This window comes from Carya illinoinensis, chromosome 10 (assembly GCF_018687715.1).
Source record: "Carya illinoinensis cultivar Pawnee chromosome 10, C.illinoinensisPawnee_v1, whole genome shotgun sequence".
NCBI classification, from domain to species: domain Eukaryota; kingdom Viridiplantae; phylum Streptophyta; class Magnoliopsida; order Fagales; family Juglandaceae; genus Carya; species Carya illinoinensis.
In genome coordinates, this window is record NC_056761.1 from 36,810,683 (window position 1) to 36,826,702 (window position 16,020).

At 34.5% G+C, this 16,020-nt stretch overlaps 1 protein-coding gene across 9 annotated transcripts; it reads left to right on the top strand.

Moving 5' to 3' along the window:
* The first annotated feature begins 5,580 nt into the window (after window positions 1–5,580).
* On the top strand, window positions 5,581–11,576 carry LOC122279211 (acetyl-coenzyme A carboxylase carboxyl transferase subunit alpha, chloroplastic-like). 9 transcript variants are annotated; one of them, XM_043089648.1, is made up of 12 exons: window positions 5,581–5,839; window positions 6,055–6,155; window positions 6,332–6,735; window positions 6,828–6,902; window positions 7,514–7,621; window positions 7,757–7,917; window positions 8,060–8,174; window positions 8,257–8,411; window positions 9,214–9,265; window positions 9,350–9,418; window positions 9,990–10,067; window positions 10,150–11,576. In XM_043089648.1, exons 3-12 carry the CDS (start codon window positions 6,409–6,411, stop codon window positions 11,311–11,313), a joined length of 2,304 nt encoding a protein of 767 aa, XP_042945582.1. In that variant the 5' UTR covers window positions 5,581–5,839; window positions 6,055–6,155; window positions 6,332–6,408; the 3' UTR covers window positions 11,314–11,576. The 9 variants fall into 9 exon arrangements, with proteins under 9 accessions (XP_042945582.1, XP_042945579.1, XP_042945584.1 ...); XM_043089645.1 differs by having other exon boundaries at window positions 6,348–6,735; XM_043089650.1 differs by having other exon boundaries at window positions 6,357–6,735.
* Window positions 11,577–16,020: the final 4,444 nt, after the last annotated feature.

Below are 16,020 nucleotides of genomic sequence, written 5' to 3' on the forward strand. Positions count from 1 at the left end.
TTGATCTTTTTAACCTTTTTTTTCTCTCTATGACTGTAATGATATTTCTTTTGAAGTTCTTTTTGGACAAAATCTAATTTGATGTATAGAAAAGTTTTGCAGAAAATTGATATAATTTAACTCTTTCTTTGATATTTTGCAAGCATTAAAAGCAAATTGAATCTTGAGAAGGCTAATTATATAATTAGTTTTTACAATTTTCCTTTTTTCCTTTTATGTGAAGATCCAAAAGGGTATCTTAAGTTCTTGTTAATATTTTGTGGAGCGTTGCTTGCCATTACGGAGTTTTTCTCTTATCCAAGTATTTGCTTTAGTGCCTAGTCATCAACTCAAGAACTATTCCCAGAGGGACACAGGTCACTATTTCTTCTTCATTGCCTAGTCTGAGTATTTCTTTGCTGATTTTGGTTTTCCATTTATTTTCTTGTTAGTTGTTTGATACAATGATATATCATACATGTGTATACAATATATATATATATATATATATATATATATATGTAAAGTACTAGTAGTATTGGTCGCAGATTTCTATGGATTGAGTGGTTACATATGTATATAAAGTACTAGTAGCACCTTTAATATTAGGATTATTCTGTTGTTGATAGCCTGAGGCCCTGACAGAACATTTGCATCTAGTTTTTTTTTTTTCCTTTTCACTCAGTAATAAATACAAGCTATATAAAAAAATCTAACAGCTTTTTATCATTACTTTAAACTTATTAGGTACTTTTCAGGTTTATTCTTGATCTATAAATTTTTCTTGATAAATTTTTCTTGAAGTATAGAAAAATATGAGCAAGCCAAGAACAATTAATTTTTTTTCAAAAGAAAGATGTGGACAATTCGGAGAGTAATATACATTTAGAGAGCTCAGTAACAACTGATCCTGATGCTTCTATCACTAATGAGCGTCCCTCTAAAACTTCAAAAATCCAATCTAAAGAGATGGATGCTACCTCTTTAGAATATGATCCAAGATTACGTCCACAAATATGAAAATTTCCTACTAACCTACAAGATGAGATCTGGCATGTCTATCTTAAAACTGGTTCATATCAACCTAAAATTTCAGAATATCCATTTTTAGGAAGGAAAAGTATAGTTGCAAGCACAATTGTGCACCAATGTGATGTGATTGGTCAAAAAGTAGATTTTATTGAAAACAGTGTTAATTTAAATTTTAAGTATGAATAAATCAGTGTTGGTATACAAATTAGTGCACAACTGTGCTTATATGTAGCAAAACTCTTTTAGGAATAGGCAATCAACGTCGTCGATTTCAATTTTCTTGGTTTCAAAAATATTTAAATTGGTTGGAGTACTCACAATCGAAAAATGTTGTATTTTGTCTTCCATGCTACGTTTTTGCGAAGAAATCAATGGGCCTTCTAGGATCAGATGCATTTACCAATAAAAAATTTTGACAATTGGAAAAAAGTAAATGATAGAATGAATTGTCATTTAATAAGATATATAAAGAGAGATCCAATTTATTAGTGATGCTTAACTGAGTCTATTAAAAAATTTCAAGTTTATAAAAAGATTGAATATTTGTGTATCCAATTGTTTGTATGTTTCGGCCATACCTATGTTTGATGCATTATCAAGTATGTTTGAAACTCCAAGTTCATAAAATAAAAAAATAAAAAAATCCATGCTTATTAAAGTTGGCATGTTTCAGCCATGCATGGTATATAAGGTAGAATGCATGCTTTATTCCTTGTTTGTTTGTTAAATGTCATTGTAATATGGTCACATGTTCTAATATTTTCAAGCCGTAATGCGAAATATATATATGGTTGCACATAACTACATGATGTATGGTTTGCATAAAGTCTTGGCATACATGAGTACATGTTTCTTGAAAAGAGCAAGGTATCATGATCCATGTCACATACATTAGGTTTGTAATATTGTTCTTAAAAGAAAAGAATTATTTAAAGTGTTGTCACTGTCCCAATTGCTAGAATGGGAGAACACTCTTGTGGAACTCCTTTGTCCAATCTGGAGTGATTAAAATAGAGTAATAGCCCATGGGTCAACGAAGTATAGTCGATGGATCTTAAATGGTTTCTAAAAAGGAAAGGATATAGAAACGGGTTACATCTAAAGCAAGTGGGCGCCATACGGTGAAGGCAAAAATGTGAAATGTCATAATATATATGTTTAAGAATAAGACATAGTCACTTCAATCAAAGTAGGTTATTAATTGATGCGGTAACTAGTGGAGAACACATGGTGCGTATGGGAGCCATAAGGTATCCAATTATATGTTTAAGTTAAGAATAAAACCTTGAGCTTTAAGATATTTTATGTTATATGATCAAGAACTCAAAGTCATAAGTTACATATTTAAGATCCAAGAATGAAAAAATGAAAAGGCATTTTTCTGAAAAATGTCAAAAAATCTCCGTTACATGTTATCTATTGTATAAGTCAAAGTTGCACATTATCTTTTGAAAAGTCAAAGTTGTATATGTAAAGTTCATGTACAGACATTCATTATGGTTTGCTATCGTATGCTTATGATATCTATTGTATGTTATTTATTTAGTTGTTTACTTACTGAGATTTTTCAAAATCTCACTGTAGCAGTTTTCACTATCATTCCCTACCTGGAATAGTAGAAGCTATTACAGGAATGCAAGAAGAAGACCATAGGGAAGCACAAGAGGCTAGCTCCCCAAATACCTAGGGAGACTTGGAAGAGCCGTGAGACTCATAGGAGCCGTCCATTTTGGATAGGTTGGAAACCGCTAACCAATTTATCATTGAAGTGTTACAACTCTTCGAAGAGTTAAGGAGGATTTTGAACAAAGATAATGCCAAATAGGAATGACCTAACTAGTTGATATTTTGATAAGGGATTATGAAGACAATGAAAGAAAGAATATGCTTTGATGACTTTCAATGGTGGTCCCGTGTTTTTAAGAGTTTTTGAAAAATAACTATGTTTTAGATGGTTTTTATGAGATTAAACCCTTTTGGGGTTATTGTGCTTCAGTACCATAATATTTATTTTACCACCCTACTTATGTAGTAAAAGAATTTTTCTATTGCAATTTACTGCATACTACTTAAACAATATGTGTATTGTATCTTATCTGTCATGTACGAGAGATATATAACATTGAGTTCTATGTCCCGACGTTTCAATCACCATTCAATCTCAAGCGAGGGCTAGAGACATCACAAAAATGCCCCTCATTTAAAATATAGTTGTATAAAAGATTGTAAAAAAGATTGTATCTCTATTATTTTTGTTTTGAAAAACTTCTAGTCAATAGCCATACACTACACCTATTATAAAAAAAAATTTAAAAAGATAATTATTAAAGACCCACATCAACATGTGTGTAGTATAAGACTACTAAGTAGAAGAACTCTTATTTATGATTCATGGGCGATGATTTAGCTACAAACTAATTTTATTTATTTATTTATAAGTAAAAAATAATAATTTTATAAAAATAAAATCATAAATTGACGAGATTTGATGTAATACATCAAATTGTAAGATTACTCAGATTATAAAATAGATCAAATATATTATATGAAGTCACATTAATTTGTAAATTTATTTTTATAAAATCTATTTGTAATTACAGAACATTTTATTACCAATTACTAGTCTTTTTATATATGAAAATATGAAAATTTATATTTTTAACATATAATAGGAGTTTCCACCACACTATTTTATTTAGATTAAGAACAACTAAACTTATAAATATATTTTATAAAAAAATTGAAAAAGGAAGTACTGTAGAGGCAAAGTGGAAGAAGCTAGCAAACCCATGTTTGAGCTGCTCAAGAATACCATTTTTTATAATATATTTTATGAAAATAAATTTTATTAACTTCCAAGTCTTGTGAAATTTAAAATCATATAGTTTTGTGAACAATGTGACCAACAGTAAAAATGTAAAATAAAGTTGTGCATCAGCTCAAAAATAAATAAAAAATAAAAATAAAAACAAATATAAATAGAACGACTCGTTTAGTTATACAGATGAAATTGAATAATATATTATTAAAATATTATTTTTTAATATTTTTATATTTAAAATTTTTAAAAAGTTGAATTGTTTATTGTGTTTTTTATAAGAGTTTAAAAAAATTGTAATGATTAGATTAGATGAGATAATTCGTGTAACAAAACAAGGCTTAAGGGCTAAGAGTAATGGGTTGTGAAAGCCTTACTCACTCTTTTTTTAAAAATAAAATTAAAACTTATTATAAAAAAATTAATTTTTTCATATAAATTTTATATTTATTCATTTATTTTAAAGTAAATATGCAATACTTACATACTCTGAGGCGTTTGAATGTTAAACTGAGTTTAGATTACTTGAATTCTTTATAAATAGTATTGAAAAATGGTAGAATGAGTTTTATAGAGTTTACCTAATATGAATTTAGATGTGTTTAGATGTTAAGATAAATTTAAATGTATTTATAGATAGTTAAAAAATATTATGGGTCTCGTATATAAAAATGTGTTAAATTGAAAAAAAATTATGAATCTCATACATAAAAAAATTTTGAGTTAAAATAAATTTAATAATTTAAAAATTAAATATTTAAATATTTAATTAAATTTAAAATTAAATTGATTTGAGTTAAATCTATATTTGACGGCCTAAATATCATTTGTCGACATTAGGTTAGTATTTACCATTTATGTGCAGACCACCAAACTTAACCTAACCTAACCTAAAAAGCAAGTACACAAGACAGTCTCGTATCCGATACGATATTCCAAACAGGTCGGCATTTTTTGTCCCATTTTGAATGGGCTGTACTTGATGGCCCAAACATTTTCCTAATTAAGTAGTTCAATTAATTATTTTAGTCCATTTTGACGGTAAAATAAGAATACTTTAAAGAATAATGGATAGAACAAAACTTAATTAAACAAGTAGTCAACAGCCACGTACGTCAACTAAACACTCGAGGGCCTCCATCTTAATTGGCAAGGCCAAAAAATAATGTATTCGACAGAATAATAAATAAATTTTTAAATAATTTAAGAAACTTTTTCTCTTAACAAAATATTATAAAAATAAATTTATAAATTTACATAATGTGTTAAATATATCATTTTTTTAAAAAGAGTATGATATTTTTAATAATTAAATAAAAATTTTATGTGTAATTATTTTTATATATTTTTTATGTATTTTATTAATGTAATTGATTGCGTCATTTTTTTAATATAAAATAATTATTTTAACTAATTATATTAGTAGAATGCGTAAAAATTACACAAAAATGACTATATATAGTATAACTGAATTTAAACATAAAATTTTACAAGAAAATTTTACACCTCACATCTTCACTTAATTAATATATTATTTGTCATTTTTATTTTTATATTTAAATACACATATTAAATATTAAATATTAGTTAATAGTTATATTTATACGTGGAATTCAGACAGAAAATTAAAAAGAAATTACATCCGAGTCAGGCACGTGTGGAGGCAAGACCAGACACATGCCGAGCAAGCGTAGAAGAGACCATCCGTTAACCGCCAAACCGAAAAAAGCTGGTCCCTCCCTCCCCCGGCTTCGCATAGGAAGTATCGCCACATTCGCCACCCACACACTGACACACACTCTCTCTCACGCACCCAGGAGAAGAGAGAGCCCCCAAAACACAAAAGGCAATATATATTTCTCAGTTTGACGATCTTTACGATGCTCCTCCCCCTCTGGCCTCTCTCTCATTGCTTAATAATCTCCATTCACCGCAGCATTCCTCCCAACCACTTTGAAGCTTAGCCTTTTTCCTTTTCCCTCTTTTACAGATCCTCTCCGGACTTTCCCGGTAAATTTCTTTTTTGTTTCTTGTAATCTGCTGATCTTTTGGTTTCTGTTTGTGCCGATCCTGAACTTTGGTTCGGTGCATGTTGAATCCGTGGTTAGGATTGTCTTATTCTTCCTAAATTGTTGTTATCTTTAGTTGCCGGGAAAATGATGGAAGGAACATCGAGAAAATGAGAATAATTTTGTGATCCTGAGCTTTTATTTGTTTGGCTTCAGTGCTTTCTACAATTGCGGAAGCTCCGCTTAGCTAAATGGATGCAGAATATTTAAATTAGGAGCAGTTGATCGGATACTTCTTGTGAGAAATCCATAATCGAGTGCGTTCTTTTTGTTTCCCCGTTCTCTTTGTTAATTGCTTTCTTCTGTTTCCATGTTTTTTCTAGAGCAACCAAATTTGGCACTTCCATACGTTCTATTTAATTTCGAATAAAGCGTTACTGTGTTTTTTCTGAGATATTTTTTTTTTCTTTTTCGAGATTTATGATTTCTATAGCTGTATTTGGAATTAGGAGATCTAGTTGGGGGATTCGGCTGCGTGAGTTCGAACAAGTCGACATTCTAATTCGGAGAATGGCTTCCATACCTCATTCTCCGGCTGCCTTCGTCGGAGCTTCGGCTTCGGATCTTCTCAGGAGCTCGAGCAACGGCATCAGTGGCGTTCCTCTTAGAACCCTAGGAAGGGGGCAATTTGGCGCGAGGAGGAGTGATTTCGCGGTCGTAGCAAAGATTAGGAAGGTGAAGAAGCATGAGCATCCATGGCCGGATAATGCGGATCCAAATGTTAAAGGCGGCGTCCTTAGCCATCTCTCACATTTTAAGCCGTTGAAAGAGAAGCCCAAGCCCGTAACTTTGGAGTTCGAGAGACCTCTTCTTGATCTAGAGAAGAAAATCATTGATGTAAATCCCATTTACAGTTGTTATAGCTTCTTCGTTGAGCTGAAACATTTCCAAGGTTTGGTTTAATGCTTGGCTCTCATAATTGAGTGCAGGTCCGGAAAATGGCAAACGAAACTGGTCTGGACTTCAGTGATCAGATTATTTCATTAGAGAATAAATATCAGCAGGTTTGATGAACCATATGTTGATGAGACTTGCATTCATTAGTTTCAATATATGACCTAACAACTTTTCTTTGACTATTTTAATACAAAGCAGTGTATGGGGATAAAAAGTGATTACGTATTAAGACCTTGGATAACCGGCGTATGTTATTTTCCCAAGCATTGATTTACAAGTATCTCAAAAATTAATTAGGTCTATGAATTCTTCGTCTTTGCAATAGAGGTTGGCTTTACAATCCTATTTTTTGGAAGTGCCATTGGGAGTTATTGAGAATTTTATTTTTATAATGGAATTGCGCACAATCTTTAGTTATTCTGTAAACCCTAAAAAACCATTCAAAGCTTGGCTCTCCTAGTAGTCTAAGATGTAAGCCTTAATATGTTTAACCTTATAATGGATTTGTGGAAAATCTGAACACAAATTCCTGTTGATAGCCACCTATAGATACTTATGATGATGGACTTACCTCTTGCAATCTGCTTAACAAATGTTCTGGGAAGTCACTTATAAAAAAATGTTTTGGGAAGTCGATGCAATACTGCAGATGATGGAATCTTATCCAAATAGTTACTGGTTCCGAAATGCTCTCACTACTCTCCATTTTTCTTTTCAGGCATTAAGGGATTTATATACGCATCTCACTCCTATACAGCGTGTTAATATTGCACGACATCCTAACAGACCAACTTTCCTTGATCATGTGTTTAGCATTACTGAAAAGGTCTGGTACTCATATTCTCATTTGCTTTTAAAGTTTTCTTCTTTCTTAATAGTTTACTAGATTTTGCCTTTGGGCTTGTGGATGCTCAATTAATTATATCTTAAATGTCTTTTTGGATATACCCCTTATTTACAGTTTGTGGAGCTTCATGGAGATCGGGCTGGGTACGATGATCCGGCTGTTGTTACTGGTATAGGAACTGTAGATGGTAGGAGGTACATGTTCATGGGTCACCAAAAGGGTAGAAATACAAAAGAGAACATTCAACGGAACTTTGGGATGCCTACTCCCCATGGGTGTGTAGAATGATAAGGACGTTTTTCTTTGATTAATTAGCTTTGACATGGAAGAGAATTCTTTGTTTCAATATATTTGCCAAGTTCTTGATTACTCAACTTGTTAGTATCAGACTTTAATGGAAAATTTATTATCATGCAGTTACCGGAAAGCTCTACGTATGATGTATTATGCAGATCACCATGGGCTTCCTATAGTTACTTTCATAGACACCCCTGGGGCATTTGCAGACCTTAAATCCGAAGAACTAGGCCAAGTATGTAGACAACTGTAACATGAAATTTACACTATTGTCTTTTAGTGTGGGCTATTAATACTTATGTCTTATGTGCATGCAGGGTGAAGCCATTGCGCACAATTTAAGGACCATGTTTGGTTTGAAGGTACCAATTGTTTCTATTGTCATTGGGGAAGGTGGCTCTGGTGGTGCCCTTGCCATTGGCTGTGCTAACAAATTGCTCATGCTTGAAAATGCAGTTTTCTATGTTGCCAGGTGATTTGAGCTTGGATTTCTTCTCATTGCATCTCCTAAAGATAGTACTAATATTCTGTCAGCTATTTGCCTTCTTTTCTACCGCATATTATATAGACCTTATATGGGTGGTATGTTAGCATTATGGATTATCAATCCAAATCATCAATGACTTGGAAGGGAGGGGTGGATTTGACCATATTTCTGGAATAATTGCATTGTCTTGATGATAATTCAGAAGTCTGTAAAGTCATGTGTTAGAATGGATTACTAGTTGCCAATTGCCAACCTGTACCTTGTGTTTCCTGTCTACCTCTTTGTTCATTTGATAATAAGTCACAGAAGTCTGTAATAATTGCTTGTGAGGCTGCTTAAATATTCTTTTTGATATTAATGATATATGTGGTCATTTTTAAATGAGTCGAATCTCCTTTTAGGTGTTAGATGCTACAGCATAGTACCTGAAAAAAAAAAAAAAAAAGAGAAGTTTTTGTCTGTTATGCAAAATGGGGATATGTTACTGTACTCTAATGGTACTTGGTGCCTGCCTAAGGGCATTGCCTCACATAACATACTTTTCTCTTTAGCTTTGTATGGCCACACCCCAGGCACACACACCCCACAAGCTATTGATATGAATATTGCTATTACTATACACAAAGTCATAGTCCTACCCATGAATGAACTATATGGTGTAGATTTCTTATTTCTTTGTTATGGATATATGTCCGTCTGGATTAGTTGATGTAAAATGTTTTGCTTACGTATCTGCATGTGCTGATTTTTGTTCTTTGGTTTTGGCTTTATTATTGTCACGTGTCAGTCCAGAAGCATGTGCAGCAATCTTGTGGAAAAGTGCCAAAGCAGCTCCTAAGGTTTTACAACTTTGACTCTTTGGCTTGTCTATCAGTGGTATTTATTGTTTTAACTATAATCAATAACAAGTTTCTTCTTTGCAGGCTGCTGAGAGGCTAAAGATTACTGCAACAGAGTTGTGCAGACTGCAGATTGCAGATGGCATTATCCCTGTAAGCATCCTTTCTTATATGTTCTATTCAGCTGTCTGTCTTCCATTCTCTTAAATGACTTCTACCAATGCTATCCATGGCAATCAGCACCTTATCCAAACAGTAAACGGAGGTGACACATGGGTGTTTGCATGCACACTTGACGAGATTTATCTACTGCTGTATGGGGCAAAAGAGAGCTTCTTAGAACCAACATCTTTTCCTGTTTTTCTTTTTTCTTTTATCCTTTCTCTGGATATTTCCTGTGATTAAAACATCTGTCCGTGTGATGGTAGAAAATACCTATCAAAACAAGAGTACCCATCACAACCCTTTTTACAGCCCTTTTTGCAAAATTTCTATTTCCTTTAGGAGGGCATTTATGTAAAATTTTAAATTCAAATCAAAGGAAAAATTCTAAAAGTTTGGTATTTTTTATGAAGTGGCACAATCAAATTGTTTGGTTGTGAAATGGATTGTAAAATAGTTGTCCGTATCATTATTCATGTTTTAATTATTTTTCAATTGTCTTAACCTCAATAACAACTGCTATTCCAATTTGATGATCCCTTCTACATTTAACCTTTAACAGGAACCACTTGGCGGTGCACATGCAGATCCATCCTGGTCCTCAAAACAGATAAAAAAGGCAATAAATGAATCAATGGATGTAAGTGCCTTTCTCATGGGAATCTTAAAAATGATTGAAGGCATCCAGTATTAGTCTCATTTAAAATCTGTCATTTTTATAGGAACTCATGAAGATGGACACACAAGATCTTCTAAAGCATCGCATGCTTAAGTTCCGCAAAATTGGTGGTTTTCAGGAAGGACTTCCAGTAGATCCTAAGAAGAAGGTCAACATGAAAAAGAAAGATGAGCCCATCAAGAAGACTCCAGATCAAAACATAGAGGATGAGGTAAAAAAACTCATGCAGCGCAGATTGGATGCCAAGGGGCCCTCTGTCACACCACAGTTGGGTCTGGCTGAGATGATAGAAAAACTGAGAAGAGAGGTTGATTGTGAATTTTCTGAGGTTGTCAAAACCATTGGGTTGAAGGACAGGCTTGTGACGTTACGGGAGGAATTTTCAAAAGTAAATTCACAGGATCAACTTGTGCATCCAGCCCTGAAGGACAAGATCGAAAAGCTTCGGGATGAGTTGAACCAGGGCCTGTCTGCGGCTCCTAATTATGAAAGGTTGAAGCATAAGCTAGACATGTTGAAGGAATTATCTAAAACCAAAAGTCTTGCTGAAAAGAATAATAAGGCTGCCGCATTAAAGCAGGAGATCAATAAAAAATTTACAGAAGTCACGAATCGATCTGATATAAAGGAGAAATTCAGGGCACTGAAGGCTGAAATTGAAAATTCTGGGGCGTCGACGGTCATGGATTTGGACCATGGGTTAAGGGAGAAAGTGATGAAGGTGAAGAGAGATATAGAGTCAGAGTTGGTTGATGCTTTCAAAGCCTTGGATTTAGATGTTGAGGTTGTTAAGTCGAAAGCGAAGGAGCTCAGTGAACAAGAGACTTCATTCTCAGATGTCAAAGTCAAGATAGAAGAGTTGAATGAAGAAATCAAGCAAGGAATTGAAAACGTAATCAAGTCATCGGATCTAAAGGATAAAATCGAGTTACTGAAGTTGGAGGTTGCAAAGGCAGGAAAGACACCTGGTCCAGTGTCCAAAAATAGAATTGCAGCTTTGGAGCAACAAATTAAACAGAGACTTGCAGGGGCCTTGGATGCTTCAAACTTGAAAGAGAAACATGAGCAGCTCAAGGCAGAGATTTCTAAAACCATTGAGTCTTCTGGAGGACTAGATGGAAGTCTGAACGGACAATATCTGAGAGAAGACGGTTCTACATATGCTGAACCAAGAGTAGAGATCGGTGTCAATAGCACCATTGCTTGATGTGAGTTCATCTGCTTTGGTTGTGTCAAATTCGTTTTCTTTTCCCACTCTTGTCCACCCTTCTTATCGACAATATAAGTCTTTTGACTTTTTGGTCGGAATAATTGGGGGTTGTAATGATTTTTTATATTATTTTTGAGAAAATTAGCCAATAACTACTTATCAAAAAACAAATTGGCCAATAATCTCTTTACTTTGTCTTGATTGAGATTCTTCCTGTACAATTTTTTAGGCATTCGATAAGACTGACATGTTGAAATTTATTTTTTATTTTTTATTTTAATTTAAAGATATACTCGAATTTGGATTCTAAATTTGAGTATAATTTTGAATTTTAAAAAAAAATAAAAAAAAATTCCTTCTGAGTTATACAGATACTACATGTTTTCCGTTACGTCAGATGGATGGAATTAGTAACGGATGAGTCAATTTTAAAATTTGTCATAGCTCATGGGGATATTCTTCCAAGAACAAATTGCACAGGGGGCGAGTCTTAATCGAAGCAAAGTACATGGGGAAACCGGCCAAACTTTCCTTATGTTTTTTGAATAAGAAAACATTGGAATTTTGTTTCTTGAAATCTCAGATTACCTTTTCCTGACTCAATAATCCGGGTAAAAAGGGTTGCACCCGGAAAATTGTTCCAAAGTAAGAAAATTAGTTGTATCATATCTTATTTTCTTAACTATCCATTTGGAACTTTGGATTATCATGCTCATTAATTTAGGCATTGTGCAGTTCGATATCAGTATTTTGCTGGTTTCTTGTTAATGAAGGAGGTTTAGATAAAATTGTGGTGATTGACGAGACAATTGAAGTGTCAGGATTCTTGGAAGAACATCAACTTTGAGCTGTCTTCACTGCCACCAGCATGCATTGCTATATCTGGCTCCAATCCATCATGAGGTTTTGCATCCATAGAAACATAAAGGGACACAGCATAACTGCATATTTTTCAACCAGAATGGGGAAATTTATATAAAGTTGTTACAGCCTAGCAGCTATCCAGTTCCTTCTCTTTGTTATTCCCGTTTTGCTAGAACATGTTCCTCTCTATTTAGACACGGAAAACTTTGTATAGATTGCCCGAGTGTCAATTGAGGCTATTAAAGCTTCCCAAGATTTGGTTTATTATTCATGTCTTCTGTTTGACACATTGTTGCCATTATGGGGACTGAAGTGGGTAAACAGGACATGATGAGTTTAGATAATCAACTGACCAAGTTGAAGATAGTGATAGTATGTTTGAAGACGAAGGCAGCTTTAGATTAGGGTACCTTTGGGTCTAGAATGTTGTCTTTTATGTTCTTTTTTAATACTCTAATTTTGGTGAACCGCAAGTCTGCATGGCAAGTTTAAATGTTTAATACCAAATAGTGGTAAAACATGCCTTGGTTTTGCTTGCTGGTTAAATATCGGGGGCAGTGGCCGTGGGTTTTTATGGCGACGATAGTATAGGTAGCAGTGTCAAATGCATGGTAGTTCATGGCTAAATGAATCACTTAAGAATATCGCCCCCTCGTACTGCGGATAATCAAGTGGGCCGGGCTAAATAAACCTCGGCGAAACCCTGCTTTTTATGAGAAAGCATTTGATTTTGATGTATAAAATTTTACAGTTTAGGTTTTAAACTCATCTCAATTTATTTTATTTAATTATTATAATTTTTTTAAATTTTAACATAAAATATAATAAATAATTCAATTTTTTAAAATTTTAAAATAATAAGATTATTAAAAAATAATATTTTATTTAATTTTTAACTTTTATTCCAATTCAGCTTAACATATAAATTCAGCATTAAACCAAAAAGTTCAACTCGATCAAGGAAAGCGGTACAGAAATTGCATACATACCCAAGCGTGTGTCTGAAGGCAACCGGATATCGATTTAGTACCGTCAAATTCTATAGGGAGCAGCACTAGTTTAGATGTTATGTCCTATAGGCTCACAAAGAAACACATGAACAAAAGCAAGAACCTTGAAGTTAATCAATCCAACCTGCGCAATATATACATATACATGTATATATATATATATATATATATATGAATGTATGTATGATAGGGCCACCGCTGGCCTTTTTTTTAATTTTTTTTTTTTTTTTTTTTTTTTACTTTGTGATTAAGGAAGTATTTTTTAATGATGTGAAATTTTTAAAAAATATTTTAAAAATGTTAAAAAAATACAAAAAAATACTAAACTACTAACGGTTGCTCCTAGTAAGAGTTCGAAGCGGTGACTGTAATAGCTTCCATATATGTATATTTATCAATTGCTCTTCAAGTTTCCAAATGCTCGAAAAAGGTAAAAGTGTGGCTATTACGCATCCAAAGCCTAAAAGAAAGAACCCCTAAATATACATTACAACATTTTGGTAAAAAATAAAAATAAAAATAAACAAATGTTGAAACAACGTAAACCTAATTCCCCCCTCCCCTCCCCCACTAGTCTCCTCTCTTCCCCCCTCCCTATGTGGCTCTCAACCTCTTTGTGCTGCAACCCTCTTGCAATTGCGGCGGCGGCAAGGCCCACACCCTCTACTTCTCATCCTCCTCCTCTCATCTTCTTCTCATTCTTTCAGACCCTCTCTCCCTTTCTCGCTCTCTCTTGTCAATGGACCGATTTGATGTTTGCGATTTGCTGTGGATTTTTTTTGTTGTGGAATGTGAATTTGTATTTTGTTGTAGATTTTTTTGTGAAATTGTGATTTTTTTTTATCCGATTGTATCACAATCATGGGGCAGTGCTACAATGGAAAGGGGTGGGGCAGATAGACTAGTGGTCCACCCCAGCCCCCAATGTGCGAGGGGCAAACCCCATCCTACACCCATCTGGGGACAGGGTGCAGGAAGGGGGCAACCCCGCCCTGTAGGGTGCGCATAGCATCCCTACTACACCCTATGATGTTAGGGAGAACTAATTCACTACGAAAAATATACATTTCCAAAGACCCATTTGGCTTTCTCTATTATAAGATAGATAGGAGGAAGAAGAGTATAGATGATGAAGACAAATTTTCCACGAGTTCCCTGTTTTCTTTTGGCTTCACCTCTCTTTTATTCTTGAAGATTTCCCTTTGTCTTATAATTATTGCTGGTAGGCACAAGTCTAAGTGTGGCTGTAAGATGGCTATGTTTTTTTTTCAACAAACCTATTTGTAAAAGTCGTTCAAAATCCAGACATCAATGTGAGCATCAAAAGGAAGTGACATGTTTCTTGAGCCAAGATTTGGAAGGTAAGTTTGACTCGGCCTTCTGCATGACTCACGCCCATATATAACATCTCTAATGCAAAGTTGCTTATATATTGACGCTTCACAATTCATTTAGTAAAAATTTGATTTATAACATCTCTCTCTCTCTCTCTCTCTCTCTCTCTCTCTCTCTCTCTCTCTCTCTCTCTCTCTCTCTCTCTCTCTCTCTCTCTCTCTCTCTCTCTCTATATATATATATATATATTACTATAAGTGCATGTGCAATGCATTTGCTTGATTCCTTGTTATCATATGGATTAATAATTTTAAATGAAAAATGAAAACTTCAATTCAATAAGAATAAATAATATGAAATCATGTACACGTGCATTGTGCTTAATTCCCCATTAAGCATGCACTTGGAACACTCATTTATGGATTAATGTTCACTTGAGTACTCTGCCTTTGCATAATGCTAGTCAAGGGGGTAAGTACTTTTGTTATGTAGTGCTAGCCCAGGGGCAAGAACTTTTTCCATTCAATGATGCTAGCCTAGGTGCGAGCACTTTTGCCTTTCAAGTAGTGTTCATCTAAGGGCAAGCACTTTAGCCTTCCAAGATGCTCGCCAAACTCTGCAAGCAGTTTTTTTTATTCGCAGTGCTCACTCAAGGGTGAGAACTTTTACCTTTCAGTGGTGCTAGCTGAGGCAAGAACTTTTGCTCTCCACGATGCTCGGTTGGAGTGAGCACTCTTGGTCTTGCAAACACTCACCTGGGGCAAGCACTTTGCCTTCTAGTGATGTTCGGCAGGTGGCAAGCACTTCGCTCTCCCCCAAAGCTCGCTTGGGTGTTTTTTTTTTGGGGGGGGGGGGGGGGGGGGGGGGGGTTGTGGCAACTCTTACTCTCCACCATGCTCACATGGACGTGAGCATTTTTGCTTTCCTTTCCTTGGTGCTTGCTTGGGCCTAGCACTTTGCCTTCCCAATATGCTTACCGTAGGCCAAGCACTTTTGCTTTTCATGCTGCTCGCATTGACTTGAGCATTTGTCCATTCAGTGATACTCGCTTGGGGGCAAGCAACACCATTGCTTGTTCTCGAGATGCTCACTTGGGTAATGAGCACTTTACCTTTTGAGTGGGTAAACTGATCTTTTTTTTCCTTCAATAAAAACAATTGAGTAAAATGAAACCAAATTGAACATACGAAGCTTGAGAGAGACGTAGCAATAGTGACAAAGATGATATATTGCAAGCTTGCAGCAAGGTTTAGGGAGGATAAGGTGGAGTCCACGTAGCTCATTGGTTATGGCCTCCAAATTAAGGTGGATCAGACTTAGTCGTAATAAAAGGGAAAACCCAAGATCATCTCCCCAGGGACAAGAGGGTCTTGAACATTTCAATGCCTTGAGAGTTTAGAAATCAAAATTCAGAGAGAAGCTGGATATACAGTCAAGTGGAAAATGTCTATTGATACGACAATGGGCGTTAGATCAAGGGGCTCTTATACACAAG